The sequence below is a fragment of the Ictidomys tridecemlineatus genome, chromosome 2 (assembly GCF_052094955.1).
Source record: "Ictidomys tridecemlineatus isolate mIctTri1 chromosome 2, mIctTri1.hap1, whole genome shotgun sequence".
Lineage (NCBI taxonomy): Eukaryota > Metazoa > Chordata > Mammalia > Rodentia > Sciuridae > Ictidomys > Ictidomys tridecemlineatus.
The window spans coordinates 56507511-56530926 of NC_135478.1; the positions used below are offsets into that span (position 1 = coordinate 56507511).

At 54.8% G+C, this 23416-nt stretch overlaps 1 protein-coding gene across 2 annotated transcripts in view; it reads right to left on the reverse strand.

The window, feature by feature from the left end:
• Lrig1 (leucine rich repeats and immunoglobulin like domains 1) overlaps window positions 1–23416 on the reverse strand; it is a 127532-nt gene that overhangs the window by 14467 nt on the left and 89649 nt on the right. For both annotated transcript variants that reach the window (XM_078038633.1, XM_005335321.5), the window contains exons 4-12: window positions 22342–22479; window positions 19583–19726; window positions 18203–18346; window positions 15288–15431; window positions 12643–12786; window positions 10242–10322; window positions 6201–6272; window positions 5453–5524; window positions 722–885 (exon numbers count right to left, since the gene is read on the reverse strand). In XM_078038633.1, the coding sequence (XP_077894759.1) occupies window positions 722–885; window positions 5453–5524; window positions 6201–6272; window positions 10242–10322; window positions 12643–12786; window positions 15288–15431; window positions 18203–18346; window positions 19583–19726; window positions 22342–22479 (1103 nt within the window). The remainder of the gene's footprint in view (window positions 1–721; window positions 886–5452; window positions 5525–6200; window positions 6273–10241; window positions 10323–12642; window positions 12787–15287; window positions 15432–18202; window positions 18347–19582; window positions 19727–22341; window positions 22480–23416) is intronic.

Genomic DNA, 23416 nt, shown 5'->3' on the forward strand with positions numbered 1-23416 from the left:
ACACGCCCAGCAGGGCCTGATGGGTGTGGCATCCTGTCACCTCTCTTGCTCCAAGAAAACGCCAGGAACAACTCAAAATCCATCTCAATCTTTGCCTCTGTGTTTGTGGCCGAGAGGCTGCGTCATTCCTGTCTGGGCTAGCCTGTGTGTGTGTGTGTGTGTGTGCGCGCGTGCGCGCGCAACTGTTCAGCATTTTCTGTACTCTTTGCAACCACACTTGGATCCTGAGCACTCCTGGTCAAAAAAAAAGATGATATTCTAACAAACAGAAGGAAGGAGGCATCTCTAGCTACCCCTGCAGATTTCAGGGATTTGGAGAAACAGCCACAGTGCACATGAACCCGGAGGGACTGTTTTTACTAGAGCAAATGTTCTTCCGTCCTTCCTTCCTGCGGTGGACCATCATATGGTGCGTCAATTCCCAGTGACCCCGGGCCCCAGATCTCTCCCGAAACATCTTCCTGTGACTGATTATTCTGACTGTCACCGAGCCCCTGCACGCTGTCCTCTGATTAAACGCACATACTCCAAGCGTCCCAGGAGGTACCTCGTGGTAAATGCCGTGTGTGGTTTCAGCAGGAAGTAACCGGCACCCAGGGGCCGATCTGCAGCCGTGGGCTGGGATCCCCGGGATCACAGCAATGACCCCCACAAGCAGGAGGCCCGCCTGGCCTCTTCGCCCTTCGTGAAAAAAAAAATAATAATCTTCACGAGGTCTTACCACACACGAAACTCTCCGGCGGTACTGAGAAAATGCTCTGGCCCTTCAGTGACTCTGGGTGGGCACAGGTGGCTGTCACAAAGGCCTGCAGTGTCCTGCTCTCGAGCCATGGAGGCAGCCACTTGAGCTGGCAGTCACACAGGAAGCTGTCACTGCTGATGTGGCTGAAAGAAAGAAAAGGACACTGAGCGTGGGTCTGTACGGAACAGGGCAGCTTTAACAGAAGGGGACATTCACCGCCACCCACAGCGCGTGACGCCAACACCCGCGGGCTGACTGGGAGATGCCTTCCCCACAGTTTGCTCCTCTCTGCTGGAGGAACAGCACCTAGAACCGACCTGGAGATTTGCACCAAGTGCAGCTTCTGATGGAGTCCATCAGGGTGGAGCCCAACTGTGCCCTCCTACCGAGCTCCAGGCGGGGAGCTGAGACCCCTGGTCCAGAGGCTGAACTTGGCCCTTGTTCTCACGACTCTGCTCCTGTTACCTTGGGGATGCCTTCTCACCTTTTCCTGACCTTGGATACCCTACAGTGGCAAGAGCACTTTCCTGATAAATTCCAAACTCTGTCCCCAGCCCTGGGACTTTGATCTCAATTCTGCAACAAGTTCTAAGAAGTCTTCTCTCTTCTTTTATGGCTGCTGCTTTTTGACTGGCCAAGCTGAGTTCAGGGATTGAACCCAGAGGCACTTAAGCACCGAGCCACATCGCCAGCCCTTTTTATTTTTTTTATTTAGAGACAGGGTCTCACTGAGTCGCTTAGGGCCTTACTAAGTTGCTGAGGCTGGCTTTGAACTCGTGATCCTCGCGGCCACACGTCCCGCCTGCCTGCCCCTCTCTCTACACCAGTGTCGCTCAGGAGGTCGGGAGAATGCAGCCCTGCTCCCTAAATAGTGCTCATTAGTTAACTGCCTCTGCCCAGGGAGCAGAAGAACGTTCAACTTGGGTTTTGTGAGCCTCCAACCAAAACAGAGAATATTTTCTTTTTCATTTCTCAGCAACTGAGGATAAGCTTTTCAAACAGAAATCAGAATGGCCATCGGAGCAGACATTCCTTCCCGAGGAGTCACACACCAAGATAAGTCACCCGGAGAGTCTAGCTGCCTTGGTCCTGGGAGAGCCCAGGCCTGAGCTGAAGAGCAGCGGCCAACCGATGAGAAGGGCAGACACAAAGACACGTGGCTTCCCTGTCATGTCCCTGACACTCAGTGACAGGAAGGGGCACAGTAAGCCTAGGAAATCCACACACGTGGTGCTGACCAACAGTCCAGCCTGTTCTTCCAGCTGCTGCATCCCTCAGACCCACAAAACCACCACAGGGACCGGCGTTCTGTTCTCTTTCACTCTGAATGTAGTTTTGTTTGTTTGTTAGTTTGTTACTGGGGATTGAACTCAGGGACACTCGACCCCTGAGCCACATCCCCAGCCCTAGTTTGTATTTTATTTAGAGACAGGGTCTCACTGAGTTGCTTAGGGCTTCACTAAGTTGATGAGGCTGGCTTTGAACTCCCGATCCTCCTGTCTCAGTCTCCAGAGCTGCTGGGATTATGGGCCTGGGCCCCAGCGCCTGGCCCGCCCTCCGTCCTTTTTATATTTTATTTAGAGATAGAGTCTTGCTGAGTTGCTCAGGGCCTCACTCAGTGGCTGAGGCTGGCTTTGAACTCGCAATCCTCCTTTCTCAGCCTCCCAAGGACTTCCAATGAGCAAAGTGTCAAACTAACAAATAGCGAGGAAGAGTGAACAACTCGTTTCCTCATCATTCCCAGAGGTAAGGTCACAAAGTACTTCTCTGAAAACTGCAATGATTTATCTTAAAGCCGTTATAATAGGGAGGCCAGGCCCAGGGCAGACCGTGGAGTAGGCCTGAGGCTTTGGATTGTGTTTGTCAGGCAGCTGACTTTCTGAGTCCTGCTAAGGAGTTACTCTAGGGGTGGCAGGGCAGCTGATGAACAGAAGTGGCCCACCTCAACTCCTGTGCAGGGAGGAGGGTGTCCCAGGCACAGCTCCTGCAACTGGCTCATGGTGCCAGGACCTCACCCTCCTGGTGAAGAGCCAGCAGGAACTCCCACTGTTGAATCTCCCTGGGCTCAACCTCCAGGGCACTTGTGCAGTTCCCCAGGGCACTGCGTTGGAAAGCCTGCAAGCAGAGCCCGGGCCAGGGCTCAGGACGGCCTGGCCACACCACCCCATAAGTTAGAGACAAAGGCCAGGCTGACTGGAAAGAGGGGACCGTGAGCTGCCCGGCCTCCGCTGACTCTGCCCGTCTTCAGCACTCGGGCAAAGCTCAGCCTCCGCAGCTGCCAACAAACACGCCACCCCCTGGCTCCCGCCTCCAGCCACCCCAATACTTTGCTGGCTAAGAGTGTGCATTTTCATGACTCCAACTCCAAGTGTGTTTCCAATCACCGCTGGTGGAAATTTACCCAGAGGACCACAAAGTGCACACCACAACCTGCCTTGAACCATGGGGAGGAAAAAACCAACAGGAATTAACCCTGCGGGCCCTTGAGAGGATGGGCCCAGGCCAGCCCCCGCTGGGAACCCAAGCGGGGGACCAAGGCGCAGCGCCAGAGCCAGGCAGAGTGGGGTTTTGTTGTTTTTGTTTTTTTTTCTTTGCGAGGTGGGGGTAGGGGGTGGGCTGCCTAAGCTTCTAAAGGGTTCAGTTCTTCCCAACTAGACAACAGTCTCCTAAGAACCTAGAAGAAGAATCTCTCTCCTTTTTTTCCTTCTTTCTCCCAAAATACCCTTTTCCCATTTCATCAGATCTTTTGGACTCCTGACACACTTGGAAGTTTCACGGAGAGAAAAGTTGTTAAGAACTGCACAAATCATGCTCACCCATCCCGGGAGATCTGGATTTTTTGGGGGGGGGGAGGAGGCGGGGGATTAAACCAGGGGCGCTTAACCACTAAGCCGCATCCCCAGCCCTTTTTATTTTTTTTTCTCTTTATTTAGAGACAGGGTCTCCCTGAGTTGCTTAGGGCCTCACTGAGTTGCCGAGGCTGGCTTTGAACTCACGATCCTCCTGCCTCAGCCTCCTGAGCCACAGGGATCTTTTATAACCGACATCGCCCTCTACTTGCTTTTTCAGGATCCAGCCCTACATCCGGCGTGGAATCGCGTGTCAGGAAGGGGAGCTGGGGGATCTGTTCTTCAGGTTCTGTCTCACCCAGATGGACAAGAGAAGAGTAGCCACGGGTGGAATCGGGGAAGGAGTAGGAAGGCTCCCGCCCGTGTGGCTCTCTACACAGCCCTGGGCCCCAGTGAGCGTGCCGCGAGCTCCCGTCTGGAGGTTCCTGACCCTCCTCGGCAGGAGCACCCTCGAGTTCCCCAGCACAAGCTCTTCACGGGACAGAGGAATGCGGCCTGCCCTCTTGGGCTCTTAGCCACGGGGACTGGGCCTTTTCCCCATTCCTCCCCTCCCCGCCCCAATCAAGGGTCCACCTGGAGTGGCCTCAGGAATGGGATGAGGTCAGGGCACAAAGATGACCACCCTCTGGCATCTGGCATCGTGTAGCCACGACTCAGAACGCTCACTCGGCGAGACCTGCCGGGGACGGACATTACAGATGGCACTTACTGGCCACAGAACCAGGGGCGGGTGGGAGTGGGAAAGGAGGCGAGGCCATCGCTCTGCCTGGGCCACGACGGTGGGGAGCTCCTCTAGCCCCGGAGAGTCACGTGGCACCCCACCTCTGAGCATCCATCAGTGCCCCTGCTGCTCGAGCCCACCCGGCTCCCTCAAGAAGCCCTTCTCCATGCGGCCTTTTCCCGTTAAGCCAACCAAGTGAGGAGAACGTGTCCCTGGGGTAACTAAAGGGGCGATCACCCACTTTTTAGAAAAGAATGTACCTGACGTTATACAGAACAGCTGTTAGCACACCACAGCCTGCAGGCTGCTGCTGCTGTGTGGTACAAATTCAATGGCACACAGCCACACCTGTTCCCTTATGTATTATTTATGGCCGCTTTCTGCTTTCACAACCTCGCCAAGGAGTTTCTACACGGACCCTGTGGCCCAGGGTCCCAGATATTCACGACATCACCCTTTAAGAAAAAGATTGTCGCTGGGTGTGCTGGTGCACACCCGGGATACCAGCAACTCTGGAGGCTGAGTCAGGAGGATGTCAAGTTTGAGGCCAGAACTTGTTTTGTTTGCTTGGGGCAGGGGGTTGCTCTAACTTCTAAAAAGGTATAGTTCTTCCTTAGTAATACCTGTTTCAAAAAAGGGCTAGTGATGTGGCTCAATGGTGGCACACCCCTGAGTTCCATCCTCAGTACCGCCCCACCAAAAAAAAGAAAAAGGTATTTTCTACCTATTGATCCCAAGTAAGCACTACTTCCTTTGGGGGGGGGGCAAGGGGGAACTGGGGATTGAAATTGAACCTTGGGACACTTAAGCACTGAGCCCCATCCCCAGCCCTTTTAATTTTTTTTTAATTTAGAGACAGGGTCTCACTGAGTTGCTTAGAGCCTCAATAAGTTGCTGAGGCTGGCTTTGAACTTGCAATCCTCCCGCCTCAGCCTCCTGAGCCGCTAGGATAATAGGCGTGTGTCACCAAACCAGCTTCCGCGTAGTTTTTTTTTTTTTTTGAAGAACAGTTTGACTTACATCTACCCATAAACAATCATAGCTACTAGATAAAGTGAGCATAAAGCAAATACAAGGGTTGGTGACTCTGGAAGTTCTTCCTCCATGTTCACGAGGGCCCCAGGAAACCCCGGTACTTACAGCTCCTTAAGATTCCTCATCTTGATAAAGGTGTCCAGCTGCACAGACCTGATGGCATTCTTTCCCAGGTCCCTGAAATACAACACAAGGACTTGTGCCAAGAAGCCCCAGGTGCCCTTCCAGCCAGCCCTGTGTCTGAGCCAGGAGACGCAGCGGTTTTCCGTGACCCACAGGTGATAACTCCACAGGAGGTGGCTCTCGCACGTGTTGACACAGCACGTGCGGTGACACGGGGACCCAGCCTGTCTGAGGGGCAGCGTAGAGGCGGGTGCAGGCTCTCCCAGCAGAACCGGGGCTGAACTTGGTGCCAAGAGGAAACAGATCATGCCCACCCACTGGAGGGAGCTACCCCAGAAAGATGTGACGGTCTCAGGGCTGGCTGGTCCCCTTCCTCCCAGGGCCAGCCAGAGACGCTCCCAGTGGGGTGGGGTACGCGTCACTCTGCTGGCTGGCCTAGTGGGGGTGGCGAGGAGACCAGGCCCGGGGAGGAGCGGGGGCAGCGGCGACATGGGGCAGTGGAGGGAGGACGCTACTGTCCGCACACCAGCTGCATTCATGGAGCACACCGACTAGCCATGTGTTCTGGGACTGCTCTGGCACAGGCAAGATAAGGGCCAGCGCCGAAGCAGCTGCCGCTTCTAAACGGCCTGTTTCTTGGTTTACAAAGATGCCATTCAATCCCAGCCGACTTCGCCGTGGCCACCCTTGGCAGGCCTGCAGGTCAGGCAGGGTCGGCCGAGATACTCACAGGTGCTCCAGGCCTTCCAGCCCCGAGAACGCTCTCTTAGCCACGGACTTGATCTTGTTCCCGAATAGAGTCCTGCAGATTCCAACCATCCAGAAAGAGACAGGGTGGGGGACAAGGGGGGAGAAAGAACACACGGTCAGCCTGTCTGGTGAGAGGCAGGGGAAGCTGACCTGCACTGAGATCCCAGGGCGGACCCACACAGCCCTGCCCCTTCTGAGAGGAAACGCTTTTCCCTCTATTGGAATTCAGGAGCAATGACAGGCTGAAGGTGCACGCACTTTAGGGCCTACAAAGGCCCCCGAAGATTCCATCTCACTCCAGTCAGAATCATTAAGAATACAACTAACAATAAGTGTTGGTGAGGATGTGGGTAAAAGGCACACTCAGACATTGCTGGTGGGACTGCAAACTGGTGCAACCACTCTGGAAAGCAGTCTGGAGATTCCTCAGAAAACTTGGAATGGAACATCATTTGATCCAGGTATCCCACTCCTGGGTCTATACCCAAAGGACTTAAAATCAGCACACTACAGTGACACAGCCACATCAATGTTTATAGCAGCCCCATTCACAATAGCTAAACTGTGGAACCAACCTAGATGCCCTTCAACAGATGAATGGAGAAAGAAAATACAGTGTACATACACAATGGGATATTACTCAGCCTTAGAGAATGAAATTATGGCATTTTCAGGTAAAAGGATGGAACCAGAGAGTATCATGTTAAGTGAAAAGAGTCCATCCCAAAAAACAAAGGCCAAATATCCACTCTGATTTTGTGAATGCTAGCCCCAAACAAGGGCGGTTGGGGGAATAATAGAAATCCATTGCATTAGACAAAGGGAAATGAGGGGAAGGGAGAGGATGGGAATGGGAAAGACAGTGGAGTGAATGGGACAGAACTTTCCTCTGTTCCTATGTGAACACACGACCAGGGAAACTCCACATCATGTCCAACCACAAGAATGGGAAGTTAGACTCCATGTGTGTGAGATATGTCAAAATACCCTCTACTGTCCTCTACAACTAATAAGAACAAATAAAAACCATTGGACACACACTTGTCCCCCCTGGCCCTCTGTTTCCAAGGGCCCCTTAAGGGGGTTGGGGGTGAGGCAGGCAACAGCATCCCAGGAGACAGGCTGGGTAGTCTCTCAGTGAGAAGAAACAGAGAAGGTCATGAAAACTGTGGGTCTGAAAGCTGCTGCCCACTTCTGAGAACTGTGTTCCAGGGATAATGGTTCCCAAAAGAGGCAAGAAGGGGACAGGAAAACAGGTGGCTTGTCAGGGTGGCTCCGCAGCTCTCCACACCTGAGATGCACCCTGGCATCTCAGCCTGCGGGAGATGCCCTGTGCTGTGGTTTGTGAGCAAGACCCCAGATTTTAAATGATGTCAACCCATCAGACACGGGTGCCACCGAGAACCAGGTAAGAAATGTGGAATACAAAGGCCAGTTCTACCTCCCCCCAGAGAAGCCACTGAGCACCAAGAAAGGGAAGGTGAGCCCCAGAAAACCAGAGATGGCAGGGCCAGGCCATTGCCAGCTGTCTGAGCTTCCACCTAACTACAACAGGGCAGGAGCAGCAGGTGTCCTGGGGAGTACAGGCCACACCAGGACCGGGAGCGCGGACGGGGGAGGCTGTTCCTCCTGCTCCCCAGACACCGCCAGCCCACAGGCCAACGTCTGGGGCAGCCATGCCACAGGGCTCCCTGTCCCCCATTTCATCAGAAACAGACTCCTCCCCTGGGGGCCTCCATGCCAAGGGCCCCCGCTGTCACTCCACATGCAGCCTCCGACAAAGTCAGCTCTGTTTCCCGTCTCCTCTGGAGGGCAGAGAGCAAACAGGCCACAGACCCCGGTGCATGTCCTCCTCTCCGAGGTGGTGTGCATGGACGTGCCAGCAATCTCACCCCAGAAAGCAGATCTACGGCCTCACGATCAAAACTTCTATTTTTAAACAAATAAACCAAACACAGAAAACCCGGTGGCTGGGCTGAGGCTCTGTCATCACAGAACTAGCGGCAAATAGTGGCTCAGGGGGGACACCGAACTCCAAGCAAGGCTGGGGGCACTGCCAAGCTCTCCACTTGCTCCGATCCCCCCAGGCCGAGGAACCGTGCACCCCAGGTCCTAGTAAAAACACATGGCGCGGATCAGCTAGACCTGTCAGCCAGATCCAGGGAAGAGCCAGGCTGTGTTTCATCCACTCCATATTAGTCACATTGACCCCTTTTACAGTGAGGCCAGGCTGTTATCCCTAATGGTGACAATAGCAATAATGAGTTCTCGATTTCGCAGGGCCCCGACGTGCTGTGCGTGGACTATGACAGGCTTTCACCTTCTCCCTGCCGGCGCGTGGAGGCTGGGTGGCGCTCCAGCTAGACACCGCAGCGGTTCCAACAAACAGCCGCTGGGTGGGCAAAGGGGACCTGGGGTTCTCCGCTGGGGGGATGCTCTTATCCCTCAGCCAGGGATGCCAGGGAAGGGACGGCTGGCCTCTCAGGAGTCTCCCCGCCAGTCAGTCATAGGCTCCCAAAGGCTGGATCAGCGCTTGCCCAAGCCATGGTGGCAAGGCACAGGGGGACGGTGCAGTGGCACTCATGTCCCTGGGACTAGCAATGACAGGCACAAACCCCTCTCCCCATGAATCGCACACTGAAGGCCCCCTAAAAGCTACAGGACCTCCTACCTCGTGGGAACCCAGAGGCTCTGCATCGCCCCCCCCGACCCCCCCTTTACCTGGACCTCTGCTCCCAGCCTCCCAAAGAACACCCCAGGCACAGGGCAGACCCCTGCCTCTCGTGACCTCCCCACGTCACTCACAGTGCCAATGAACCGCCTCTCCTGAGCTCCAGAAATTCTCCCTTCTCTCCTCATATGCTACCTGTGCAGGTCCCCAGCAGGTGACCCAGAGCCGTATTGGAACAGGATCTCTGGAGTATGACAATCCCACAAACCTGGGGGAAGGCACACTCCAGCGGCACCAGGAAGCGCCAGATTGAAGAACTATCGATGGCTGGGCCTGAGGGACTCCCTGAGCTCGAAGCCTGGAACCAGGAAGGGCAACGCCCACCCGGTGGTCCCAGAAGGCTCTGCTGCTCTTAGCGGGAAAATATCCTCAGTTGGGCCTGGCCCGTGGTGAGCGAGGAAGGACTCCAGGAGTGGCTCACCTCCTCATTCAGAGGCAGATCCAGCAAGACCAGCCTCTCAAGCTCTCCAAAGGCAGGCCCAGGCCACCTCGCAGGGACTCCGCACGGCTCCTCTGTGCTGGCATGCTCCACTCTGCCCAGGGGAGCCCCGCAGACTGGGGCCAGCCCATCCAGATGGGGCAATGTAGCGTGATGGCCACCATGCCTTCCAGCACAGCCAGGCCACAGAGCTCCCGGTGACTCGGGGAGGAAACCCAGCAGAGGAGGGGATCCAAGCAGCACGGTCCCCTCCTAAGCGGTCACTCAACACCAAGCACAGTCCACCTAGATCCGCACAAGACCTGCTTTTCTCTTTCCTTTCTAACGCACAGACCTTCACACTCCGTGACAACAGACAAAACAAAACAGTATCGTGAACCCCAGGTGACTGCCCCACACCCACAGGTGTCATGGGATCATGCCCATCTCATTATCCCCTCTACCTCTACCCTTTCACCATTTTCTAATCCAGCTGGATTATTTCAAATCCAAATCACGGGCATCAAATCATTTTCTTTCTTTCTTGGTACCAGGGATTGAACTCAGGGACACTTAACCACTGAGCCCCATCCCAGCCCTATTTTGTATTTTATTTAGAGACAGCGTCTCCCTGAGTGGCTTAGTGCCTCACTAAGTTGCTGAGGCTGGCTTTGAACTCGTGATCCTCCTGCCTCAGCCTCTTGAGCCACTGGGGTGACAGGCCTGCACCGGTGCACACACCCGGCGCACACCACCACACCAGGGTAGAGCCCGCTTTCTGCTGCAGGACTCAGACACAGGACAAGGGAGCTGTCCAAGGGGGATCCAGTGCCTGCCAGTGCTCAGAGAGCCAGGTACTCAGAAATACTCACAGCTTGCTGAGGCTGTCGAGGCCTGTGAAGGCGCCACTGGTGTCCTCTATTGTGCCTGAGATCTCGTTATGGTCCAGGTCCCTGGGGAGAAGACAGAGCGTGAGCCTCTCAGTCAGAGCGCTCGCCCTACTTTCTTTCACTAGTTCTACATGTCAACAGAATACGGCATCATTTTTAAAGCCTGGAATATAATTTGTTCCGATTCGGTCCCCAGGGTTTCCCCTCCCTCTCTCTGCGGGGACAGGAGCACAGCTTCAGACGGAGTTTCTACTTCACAGATCAAGGCACCCAGGTGTACCCGAGGGGCCCCGTGTTCTGGACGGTCATGAGGAGTGCGGCTCTGAGAAGCAGGCCCTGCTCTGTTCAGCCTGCAGCGTGGCCGGGCCCCCACGGCCTTCCAACACAGCTGATGCACACCCCAAATAAGCAGCTTTCCCCGGCCAGGCCCAGGGGCGGGAAGCAGCACAGAGCACATGACAGAAAGCCCAGTTTGTTTCCTGCCTGCACAGAGTGGACATCTGGCCCTGGCCTGGCGCATCGGTTGACAAGTTCCCTGAGGTTCCTATCTTCTCTAACTCAACCAAAGTCCCCTTTTCTGGACCCGACCAAGAATCTGGAGCAAAGCGCGTAGAAGAAAAAAATCAGGCAGTAAAGAAAGGGACCCTGGCCTTGTGCCCTCATGCTGGCCGGTGAGTCTGGGGCCCGGAGCCCATCTCTTCACGAGGCCTGCAGAGAGCTAGACACTGAGCCAGGGAGGACATCTGGGTGCTGAGTCAGACTTGTGACCCGCTCGCCAGGGTGGGAGAGATGGGGCCAACTCTCTAGGCCAGGCTCCCCCAGCAGAGCAGATCCCAAGGCCGGTGACTCAGCCCGCTTCCCAGGGCAGGTCACAGTGCCCAGGCGGGACATCGCACCTGGCGGCCAGGCCCCTTTCTGCACGCGCTCTGCCGTCTCCAACTTTCCACCAGGCCCCTGGCGCCTGCCCGTCCCTCTCCTGAGCCCTTGCACAAGGGCCAGGATCAGAAAGGGATGCTCTTGGCTCCCAGGAGGACCTGGAATGGATGGTGCCAGTGGGAAGGAAGCTCTGACTGAAGGTGAACCACTCGCCGTGACCTTGCTTGAGCAAAGTCGGCTGCTGGAGGGGCTTCTCCTTCCCACAGCTCCTGCCTGTTATCTTCAGACTGGATGAACCCAGGCCTGGGGCGGTGGCTTTGTGTGCTTGTGTCCCCACTCCTGCTGCCAACCTTTTCCTCTTCCTCCGGCCTGCTAAGTCTCCATGCCTGGCCTCCTTCTCCTGGCCTTGCAGGACCTCAGCTTGAATAGCTTGGCCTGGGGCGCTTTGCTCCCCCAGGCAGTGACTCCACATGAAAGCCAGCTCCGCCAGGTCCAAGTGCAGAGAGACTTCCTGTCCCAGCTCCCTGCAGCAAGCCCCTGTCCACCGGGAAGTCATGCCTAGGACAGGGGCCTCAGAGCCCACCACCACTGTCTGCTGAAAATCACGCACCCCCCCTCTGGGGGCTTTCTGCTGATGGTTTGGAAACTGTCTGAGGCCAACAATCGAAAAGTCCTCTAAAAATCCCAGAAAAGCATCCTGTGGTGACTTCTGGCAACTCACCTAATGGGACACTTAGAGGGACATGGCATTATCACCTCCACCTGGCTGAACGACTCCCTAATGAGGACAAGGAAAGACACAGAGTCCCCAACTCCACCTCTTTTGGAAATGAGGCACACCGGACACCAAGTGTAACAAAGGAGTTTTTGAAGGAGTTTTTGAACTAGTTTCTGAACTAGTTTTCTGCAATGGCTTGGAGAAAAGACATAGAGGGTTTAAAAAACGAAGCCGGGCACAGTGGTTCATGCCTGTAATCCCAGGGGCTCAGGATGCTGAGGCAGGAGGATCATGAGTTCAAAGCCAGCCTCAGCAAAAAGTGAGGCCCTAAGCAACTCCGTGAGACCCTGTCTCTAAATAAAATAGAAAATAGGGCTGGGGACATGGCTCAGTGGTCGAGTGCCCCTGAGTTCCATCCCTGGTATCGAAAGAGAGAAAAAAAAAAGATGACTGCAGGGACAGTGTGACAGTGGCTGCCGACCTGGGGATGCTCAACTTCAACATCAGGACCCAGCGTCCTGACAGGCACAGTGTGCAGCTTGTGCTTGGTGACACCACACTTGAAGGTTGTCATTCCCCTCAGGCACCATCCCAGGGGAACAAGACATTTGACATCACGTACACACATAACCCATCAGCTTGGGGTCCAATTCCCACCCAAAGCCACTGGGAGCGGAGTTGGGAGAACTCCCAGAGAAGCCTTCGGGTGTGGGGGGGGGCGACTCTGCCCTGTGCTGCTCTCCCGCCCAGGACCCCGCCGCTCTGTCACCCCCACCACGAATGCCGTACAAGATGCGCAGGTTCTTGAGTCCCTTGAAGGCGCCCTCGGCGATGTGGCTGATGGAGTTGTGGCTGAGGCGCAGGACGCTCAGGCTGCCCAGCTCGGCCAGGCTCTCCTCGTCCAGCCGCGTGAGGTTGTTGAAGGACAGGTTCCTGGGGAGGGGGAGGGGCACAGGTCATTATCAGCCTCACGGAGTTGCTTACAACAGCCCGTGGGATCTCCGTGGGCAGGGAGCATCTCACAGTGGACGTGCAGCGAGGTCATCTACCGGGTCTAACAACGGGCATGGCCGTGCAGGTCCCGGTGTGGTTAAGCTGTAGGGGATGGCACAAGGTCATGCAATACAAAACCGTCCTGCCGGTGTCCAGGCTGGTCCTGATTCAGACCTTTCTTGGCAGAGGCCCGACACCCTGGACAGGCCCCTTGTGGGTCAGATGCTGCCACTCCACACACTGGACAGCAGAGGGCGCCACGCATCCCTGCTTGGGACAGCCACTGCAGGGCCTCGGCCTCAGCCTGAGAGGCTCTGGCCTGAGTGTCACCTACCCTCCCTGGGAGCAGGACACGACACGCCCCAAATCATCCACTTAGCCTGCATGTGAGATTCCAACCCTCCTCCCAGACACCCGTGCCTCTCTGACACACCCCTGGTGCTGGTCACTTGGCATCTGGGTCACCTCTGATTGAAAAATGGTTAGTTTGGGCTGGGTCAGGAAGAAGGAAAATAGTATCCGTGAAGATTAATGGGTTTTTAAAGGGGGCAACGGGCAGCCTTCTTTCCCTGCTGGAGAAATAAGTCATGGCGTCTGTCAGTCGCAGGACCTGGCAGGAAACCAGAATTATATCCTCACCTGCAATGAAGGAATGTGGCTTAGGGGAGGGGCGGGAGAGCAACCCTCAGCCTGGCTCTAGGTGACCTGAGAACAGGGCCAGCTTCCAGGACTGGTCAAGGCACGCTGCAGTGACCCCCGGCCCCTCTACAGGGCACAGCAGACAGCGGTCCACAGTCAGAAAGGGGAGCAGGGGACTCCAAGCCCCCCTGCCGAAGCTCGGGAGCACAGCTTCTCCCGGGAGGTCACACACCCTCTGCCAAGTCGAGTCGCAGGACGGTGGCTCCTCACCCTAGGGACTGGACAGACTCGGGACTGCGGGACTCCACACCTGCCCTGCTTCCCAGGGCTCCCAGCCCAGGACAACAGAGTTCCCTCTTGCGGTCCCCGCCTGAGCAAAGAGCCTGTCATCCGATACCACGAGAGGGACGAAGCAGCACCCTGAAGCATCAAGAGGGCGAATCTAACACCCCAAGTCCAAGGGCGGTGAGCGGGAGGGAGACGCGGGCTGCTGCGTGGCACTCGCCCTGACCACAGACCCACGGAGACCGAAACCCCAGGTCAGCAGAGGATGCGCGTGGGCCCGTGACGCGAGGGACACACAACAGGAGGGACCGGGTCGGGACTCGGCTGTGAGCGGAGCATGAAGTTCCGAGACCCCCCCGCGAGTGTGCCTGGCACCCGTAACGCTCGCTCACACGAAGTGACGATTTTTCTAGGCCAAGCCTACGACGACGAGTGGGAAAGGAGAAAACCCTCCCAAACTCTCCTGGAAAATAAGGAAACCCAACTGGACTCACTGGAGCACGAGGAAACTGAAGATGTCCTCCTGGCGAGGACCTGTCCCCCCAACACAAGCAGAGCTCGGGGACACGGCCACGCTCTCCACCCTCAGCTCTGCAGTCCCACCTGCGCACACAGGATGGAGAGGGCACCCAGGTTCCCCATCCAGGGGCCACCTGTGGCTCTCAGCCTGGGCAGCAGTGAGCTCAGGTGTCCTCAGGCCCAGCCTGGGTGTCCCGCCTGGGGATCTTCCAAAGGGATGGGGGGTGGGGTGGGGGGTGGGGGCGCTGTGAGCCTCCATGCACATCCACCTCCTCCACCAGGCACCACAGGGAAAGGGAGGAGCCAGGTCCCTGGGGAAGCTGACCCGGGTGCAAGCGCTGAGGACACACACATTCTTCCACAGTCAGCGGGTCACCATTGCTCTGTTCATGCTCCTAGTGGGCTTCAAACACACTGTTGCTCTCTCTCTCTCTCTCTCTCTTTGGTACTGGGGCTTGAACCCAGGGGTGCTCTACCACTGAGCCACATTGTCAGCTTCTTTTATTTTATTTATTTATTTATTTATTTGGAGACAGGTCCCACAAATTGGCTGAGGCTGGCCTCAAACTTGTGAGACTCCTGCCTCAGCCTCCCAGGTCACTGGCATTACAGGTGTGCCACACCATGGCCCAGAGGCCTAAGGTACCATCACTCCCCAAGAAGCTACAATGAGAAGGGTTCTTCAGGTTGCCCTTCCCAGGCAGAGCCCTCGACTTCAGGAGCTTTTTCCAAATCCAAGAAATCCCTGGGGACAGAGGCTCCCCATGGGGACCGAAAGGCTACACCTCTGTTATTGGGAAAACAGGAGGCAGGAAGGGCCTGGAGCTCAAAGCCCTGACAGTCCTGCTTTGGGCCTGGCTGGCCTGGGCATCTGTCTGTCTTCCAGAACAGGGCCACGGGCCGGCCGGCCTCTGAGCTGCCTTTGCCCCCCTTCCTAGTCCACTGCTCTCTGGGCTCTGGAGGATCTGCCTCCACAGACCCAAGCCCAGGACACTTACAGCTCATGCAGCTTCTGACAGAAGTTCCAGCCGTCGCGGTGGATGCGCGAGATGGAGTTGTGGCCGAGGTGCAGCTGGTGCAGGGCCGTGAGGCCGTAGAGGGAGCCGCTGTTCACTTCCACCAGGCTGTTGTGCTCCAGGTGTCTGCAATGACAGCGCACCCGGGGTCAGGGGGTCCCACCTCCACCCGACACCCGGAGTGTGCCTGGTCAGCGCTCCGATCGGACACGGCGGCCACACCGAGGGTGTGAGAGAGCACCTGGGAAGCATGGAGCCCCCCTGGTGTGCACACACGTGGCAGAGAGAAGACGGGCAGATCCCAGTGGAGGGTCTGCAGGCCAAGACACCCTCAGAAAGTTTGGAAGGGCAGGGGACGTTAGCCATAAGTGAGTCAGAGTGAACCAGGCAGATGAGTGGGCAGAGGAGAGGAACAGAGAGAGGAGGGGAAAAGGAGGCAGCCCTGATCCTCATCCAGCTGACAAAATCCACTAGGCCAGGAGACGTGGCATTAGCTCTGGGGTCCAATGACTGTATGATTTTTTTTTTTCCTGGTACCGGGGATTGAACCCAGGAGCGCTTAACCACTGAGCCACATCCCCAGCCCTTTTTTATATTTTATTTAGAGACAGGGTCTCACTGAGTTGCTTACGTCCTCGCTAAGTTGCTGAGGCTGGCTTTGAACTCGCGATCCTCCTGCCTCAGCCTCCCCAGCCACTGGGATGACAGGTGTGTGCACCATTACTCCCAGCTCGATGACTACACGATTTAAATCTTGATTTTGCCATTTTGATGGCTTAATGAGTCTGAACGCCTGCGAAATAGAAATATCCAGAAGAATCCACCTCACGGCATTGTACGGGGAGGGAACAGAGAATGTACCTCGGGGCTGTGGGCAGTGTCAGGTCCTGGCTCCCGACAAACTCATTAAGTATGTACAGTAGGTCCCTGACTTACAGTATTCCAACTTGTGATGTCCCCAGTCTACGACTAGCGCACATTCTGCAGAAACCCCGCTTGGAATTCCGAATCTGGATCTTTCCTACCTGGTACAATCCTTCCTCAATGCTGGGAGTGGCAGAGAGATGGCTCCCCGTCAGCCCTGTGGTCACCAGAGGAAACAACGGACACTCCATCATGTGTTGTCTGCCAAGCTAGGATGCCCTGGGGACTACATATTAAGTGTATCTTCAATTTTTGACATCCTCAGCTCACAGTGGGCTTCTCGGGATGTGACCCCATAGAATGAAGCGCATCTGTGTGCCAGTCCCTCACTTCTCAGAATCCTAGCCAATGACAGCTCCACCCAGACAACTGGTTTCTCTCCTGGGAGTTACCAATGCACATTTTGCTTTTTTTTTTTCTTTCATTGAACCCAGGAGTGCTTAACCACTGAGCCACATCCCTAGCCTTTTTTATTTTTGATTTAAAGACAAGGTCTCGCTGAGTTGCTTAGGACCTTGATAAGTTGCTGAGGCTGGCCTCCAATTTACAATCCTCCTGCCTCAGCCTCCTGAGCCACTGGGATTACAGGCCCTCATTTGTATAAATTCGTTCCACATAAAAATGAAATGATAGAGCCTCACACTGTTTTCTTCTAAAAGTTCTCTTCATCTCAAACCGCCATCAACTTAGAACTTCAGTTTCTAAAGGACAGCCTTGAGGAAGGAAGAGTGTTCTGGAATATGCACCACAGAGCTCCAGCCCAGCTGAAGTGGCAAAGGAGGAGAAGCCACGGGCATCCTGGCCACGCAAAGCAGAGATGCTTCTGCACAGTACACTGTGGGACCTGGGCCTAGGCTTCTGGCTTGGTTTCAGTTATAAAGACAAGTAGTCAAGGAAAGAAGTGGGAAAGACATGGGTGCAGGTGTGCCAACTTGGAAGTCACCACCCAAACCTGAAAACAGGAAAACCAAGAGGAAATGCTGAGACCCAACTGTCTCCTGGGAGAAGAACGGGGATGGGGAGGGCGGGGGAGGGGACGGACGATGGGTGGGCAGCAGCTGCTTTCCTTTACTATCCGATTCATTCACGCAGAGGCATTACCTCTGATGAAAAATAAACAAATTTAAATGTTGAACGACAGCAGATTGCATTCCTCTGCTTTTTTTTTTGATGTGGCCTTTGTTTCTGGCAGGCCTCGGCTCCGCTATTGGACACATCTGGCTGAAGAGCACGTTCCCTTGATAAAAGCTGCACATCTGCACCAAGTGCCTTGATGAGCTCACAAGGCAGAAATAAATCTCCTGCGATGAGCTATACATTCTGGGTCCACCTGCACATCAAGGAAGACGGTCAAACCCAAAATGGGGGGGGAAAGGGCTTCCTGTGGGGTGTGGGAGTGCAGAGGATGTGGGGAAGGATCTGTTCCGCCGCGAGGAAGTGGGGGTGGGAGGAGGCCCAGGAACGGGGCTCCTTCCTGCACCCCCTGACCCGATTCACAAAAACCTCCTCCAGGAGATGTTCCCGCTCTGCTACAGAAACACGAACAGATCTGGTTGAGTCTGCAGAGACCCGGAGTTGGGACCACAGGAAGGCTCAAAGGACAGGTGGCCTGCCAGGTACGATGGCGCAGGCCTGTCATCAAGGCAGCTCAGGAGGCTGAGGCAGGAGGATCGTGAGTTCAAAGCCAGCCTCAGCCAAAGTGAGGCGCTCAGCAACTTATCAGTGAGACCCCGTCTCTAAGTAAAATACAACACAGGGCTGGGGATGGGGCTCATTGGTGGAGTGCCCCTGAGTTCAATCCCTGGTACTAAAAGAAAAAAAAGAAAGAAAGAAAAAGGAAAGGTGGCCTGCTCTCCACCTAGGGCCCAGCTGAATGGACACACACAGGCTGTCCCACTCCCCACAGAGGCAGGGTGCAGAGGCCACGGCCTCACCCTGGGGCTGGAGCCCCGCCAGGGCCCGCCCGCACTTACAGCGCGTGCATATTGGACAGCCCCCAGAAGGCGCCGTCCGTCAGCTTGCTGATGTTGTTCCTCTGGAGCCTCAGCACCTCCAAGCTGTCCAGGCCCTGGAACGTGAGGCCCTCGATCAACCGAATCCGATTCCGATTGAGGTCCCTGAAGAACAGAAGCCACGGGCTCAGAGCCTCCCTGTGCACACTACACACACACACACACACACACACACACACACACACACACGCACACACCCCTGCCGAGTTCCCCAGCCAGCAAGCCAGCGGGTATCGAATGGCAAGGACACTTGCAGTCAGGGCACCTGCCGGGATCTCCATGTATGGGGCAGAGTGGGCAAGAGCAGGGGGGACACCCCATGAAGCACACACATTCAGCTGCTGGCTCTAGCACTAGAGAGCCTCAGGGGACCGAAAGGACTCTGGGTGGCCTGGAGGGGCAGAGAACCACACATGGAGCTGATGGAAAAGCCCTGGTTTCCCCCAAGTATTTCTGCAGCATCTCGTGACCCAACCTCCTCAGCATCGTGGAGAGCTTCTCCGCAGACAGCCCAGGATCCACACCCCGCGGAGCCTCGACAACTCTTCTATTCAATTTAAACAAAATTTCCACGACCGGCTTGTTTTCCTGACCTTTACTCTTCCAATAATAAAAAGTAGAAAATCAATCCATCAAGAGCCAGGTGTGGTGGCACAGGGCTACAATCCCAGTGGCCTGGGAGGATTGTGAGTTCAAAGCCAGCCTCAGCAACTCAGCGAGGCCCTAAGCAACTCAGTGAGACCCTGTCTCTAAATAAAATACAAAACTGGGCTGGGGATGGGGCTCAGTGGTCGAGTGCCCTAGAGTTCAATCCCCGGTACCAAAAAAAAAAAAAAAAGTAGAGACAATCATAAATCAACCCCCTTGTAAGATTTAGGAGATAAAGATTGCCATCTCCTGCTTACCGCCTCTAGCCATGCTAACTTCCTGCCAAATTCAAGAAATGTTGAGGATTGCCATCAAACCCAAGGTACATATTTTACGGGTACCTTTAATAACAACACTAAAACCTCTGAGATCAATAAACAGAAAGCACGCAGCCCAAGCACTAGCCACGCCAGCTAACCAGCAGGACTCCTCATGTCATCGAGGAGATCACCAGCGTGTACCCGCACGTCCATACTCAGTGGACCTCATCCCTACAAGATGAGGTGGCCCGCCGGCCCCAGACCCAGCTCCAATCTGCTTTTACTAGGTGTTGCCATAGGGGCATTAATTACGGTTCATGCAGAACTTTACTGGGGGGAATAGGGGTTGCATTTAGTGCTAGGTCCTTGGGGAAGTTTGGCCCCCATAAAACTGGGCTATAACCTTAATTAAAGTGCCGGTTTCTGAACTCACAGTTGTGTCAGCCTGGGTAACTTGAATGCTTTTACAGGAAGCTGGGTGATCCTGTTTTTGCTCAGGCGAAGAGTCAGCAGTGACCGTGACAGGCCATCAAATGCTCCCGACTCCAGGGTGCCGATGCGATTGCTGGCCAGGTTGCTGGAACGAGTCAGGAGAGAAAATGTCACAGCCGTAGGAGGCCTTCCTCGCGCTGTCGCAGACACCAGACCAGCTGGATCTGAGCTGGGAAAACACGCTAAGACGCACCCAGAGGGACAGGCTTCCGGAGGAGACATCTGTCATCACGAGGCTTCAGAGCCTGCCCTGACTCCCGGATGGGGAAGCACTGCAGGTGGCAAGACTGTCCAAGGTCAACCTCCACTCAGCCCAGCGCACACAGCACCCAGGGCTAGCGGGCCCCAAGAGGGCGGGAGGGACCATCAGACACCTCCACCCCCAGCCCTCCTGCAAACCTGCCAACCTCGGGCCACAACTGGCCCACCACCCTAGGTCCACGAGAAAAGCCCTACACAAAGCACAAACCAGAGGCTAGGTCAGATTCCATTCCACGATTTGGGGAAACAGTCTTTAATCCTGAAGTGGGGTCTCATTTTTGGACTTACATAATAAGTGGGTACAAGCCAATTCCTTTAAATGATTTTAAATACCTGAAAGAAACCCTCTCGTTAAAGAGACCTGAGCCAAGTTCTTTAGAAAGCAAGCCATACCACGCCTGTTATCCCAGCAGCTCAGGAAGCTGAGGCAGGAAGATTGCAAGTTCAAAGCCAGCCTCAGCAACTTAGTGAGGCCCTAAGCAACTCAGTGAGACCCTGTCTCTACATAAAATACAAAATAGGGCTGGGGATGGGGCTCAGTGGGCGAGGGCCCCTGAGTTCAATCCCCTGTACCCCCGCCCCCGCCAAAAAAAGACAAGCAATACTTTTTCAGGGCCATCTCCAAGCGGACGGACTGCGGTGCACAACACAGATACGTGTGTCACACTGTGTGCAAAGCATAGCAAGCAGTGGAAAAGAAAAGGGAAAAAATTAAGGGAATAAAATAAATCAGGATTCCTATGAGAAGTTACCCCTCAACACCCTTCTTACTGCTTTTCCTAGACAAAAGTTTGGTGTATGTGTTTTTTTTAAAAAACAACAAAAAACAAACAAACAAAAACAAACAAAAAAACAGCACCTAAGTAAAAAGAGAACCTTCTGCCCTGGGGGGAGGAACCAGGCTCCTCTGGATTCTTTACCAGGCAGAGCCCCAGCACAGGGCACATGAGGATTCTCTACAGCGGGGCGGACTGTTTGTTCTCGACACTCCAGATTAGAGAAGAACAGCCTCTGGGATGAAGACAGAGCAGCCACAAGCTGCCAAAAGAGAAAGTCCCTCCTGCTTTCTTGCAGTGTCAGAAGGTCAGTGCAATTCCGTTTAGCGGCTGGTGGTTTCTTGGTTCTGAGCAAGGGAGTGTCAGGCGGCAGCTGGACACCTTAGGACAGCCTCCACTCGAGGCTTAACAAAGGCCAAGGCCTCCTGTTCCCGATTCCGGCACCTTGACGCAGCCTGAGAATGACTTGGAAGATCTAGGGGCCAAGGTTCATGTTCCCTGAAGAGATGGGTCATGACCACCTCTCAACCGGCCTCGCAAATGAGCCCCAAAATCACCCCGAAACAGTGATGGCGCAGGGACCGGAGACTCACTCAGAATGGGAAAATGTCGCTTTGGCCTAGGTTTCCAGATTCTTCCCCAGAGCGACCCTCTCCTACCCACAGGCCGTGGGTGCTGCAGGTTTTATCATTTTTACTCCTGTCTACCATCCACACCGCAGTTAGATGGGGCACGAACACCGGTAAGACACCCATCAGCACAGTCCCAAGAACCCACAGAACCAGGAGCCGCCTTCCCAGACGGATCCCGTGAGCTGTGTGACCACTGTGGGACGCTAGGAAGAAAGAGCCTGGAGAGTCTGCAAGGCGCTCTCTCTGCAGAGTGGGCCGCTAAGCTCCCCTGAGCCTTCCCTCCAAGCTCTGCTGGGAAGCAGCCCAGTAAATGGGAGTAAAAGCAGGCTTTGTGGTCAGGGCAGACCTCAGAGTCCTGAACTCTTCTGTCTGAGGGGTGAGCTCCCTGGACAGGCGGGTCCACCTCTCCCTGACTCAGGTGTCCACCTTGGGTGTAACTAGAAATGTTCCATCAGTGGGCATCAGAGGGGCTCCTATCCCTGCCTTGCACCATCCTCGGGGCTGAGGTTTGGATGTGGGGTGTCCCCCAAAAGCTCACGTGTGAGATGGTGCAGGAAGGTCCAGAGGAGACATGACTGGGTTGTGAGAGCCTTAACCCAACCAGTGAATGAACCCCTGATGGGATTAACTGGGTGGTGGCTGGAGGAGGTGGGTGTGGCTGGAGGAGGGGGCATTGGGGGCGTGGCTTTGGGGTCTCTACTTGTCTCTGGAGAGTGGAGTCTCTCTCTGCTTCCTGATCACCATGTGAGCTGCTTCCCTCCACCACACTCTTCCTCCTTGATGTCCTGCCTCCCCTCGAGCCCCGAGGAATGGAGCCTGCTGTCTGTGGATGGAGACCTCTGAAACTGTCAGCCCCCAATTAAACTTTTCCTCCTCTACAATTTTCTGGTCGGGTCTTTTTAGTCACACAGTAGTGAAAGAGCTGACCAAAGCAGAAGTGGAATATGCAGCCTGTGTACAGACCTGGGCAACAGAGAGGCCTCCAGCTGCCCTAGAACCAGAGGGACAGCCCGGGCCACAGAAGCACTTACAGCTCTCGTATGTACAGTCCAGGGGGAAAGCAGGCGCTCCGGATCTCCGTGATATTATTCGAACTCAGATCCAACACTTCCAAGGAAAGGTAGGCCTTCAGCTGGCTCCCGTTCACGCTGCGGATCCTGTTGTGCTGCCTGAAACACACAAGTGGAGGTGACTAGGGCATTTCTTTTTGCAGAGTAACTACAAGAGCCAAGCGGAGTGGTGGATGCCTTTAATTCCAGTGGCTCTGGAGGCTTAGGCAGGAGGATCAGGAGTTCAAAGACAGCCTCAGCAACTTAGGGAGGCCCTAAGCAACTCAATGAGACCCTGACTCTAAATCAAATACAAAAAAGTATAAGGATTTTCTTTCCTATTTTACTGGTTGTTTTGCTCTTTCATAATATGACCGTGTAGTGACACTCGCGAAATGAGCTTTCCTGTTGTTCTTCCTATCCGTGATCAGCTGCTGGCTTCAGAGAGTATGCTGGATTTTCTCATATGGGACAAGCTGTTTGCAAAAGTATGGGGCAAGAACACAGGGGTGACCTTTAAGTACACAAGCACGGCATGACCTGCATCCACCTGTATACCCACCATAAAGGATGTACCAGTGCAACTGGGCAGCTCCAAACCAATACCCTTCTGCAATCTTCAGGACCCAGTCCACTGCCGATTTATAAGGCTTGTAGGCACGAGCCCAGGTTTAGTCATATGGCTGTGTGCAGTATTGGGGATTAAACCCTGGGCCTCATGCATGCTAGGAAAGTGCTCCACCACTAAGCCACATCCTCAGCCCTCTCTGGGTCAGTTTAATCCAACTTCACAAATCACTACTGACACCTCCCATGTGCCAGGCATGGAGACATACAGGAGATTAAACACACACACACACACACACACACACACACATACTGATAATATCCTGGTAATCCCCATACATTGCTGGTAGGACTGCAAATTGATGCAACCATTCTGGAAAGCAGTGTGGAGATTCCTCAGAAAACTAGGAATGGATCCACCATTTAACCCAGTTACCCCATTCCTCAGCATAACACCCAAAGGACTTAAAATCAGCATACTACAGTGACA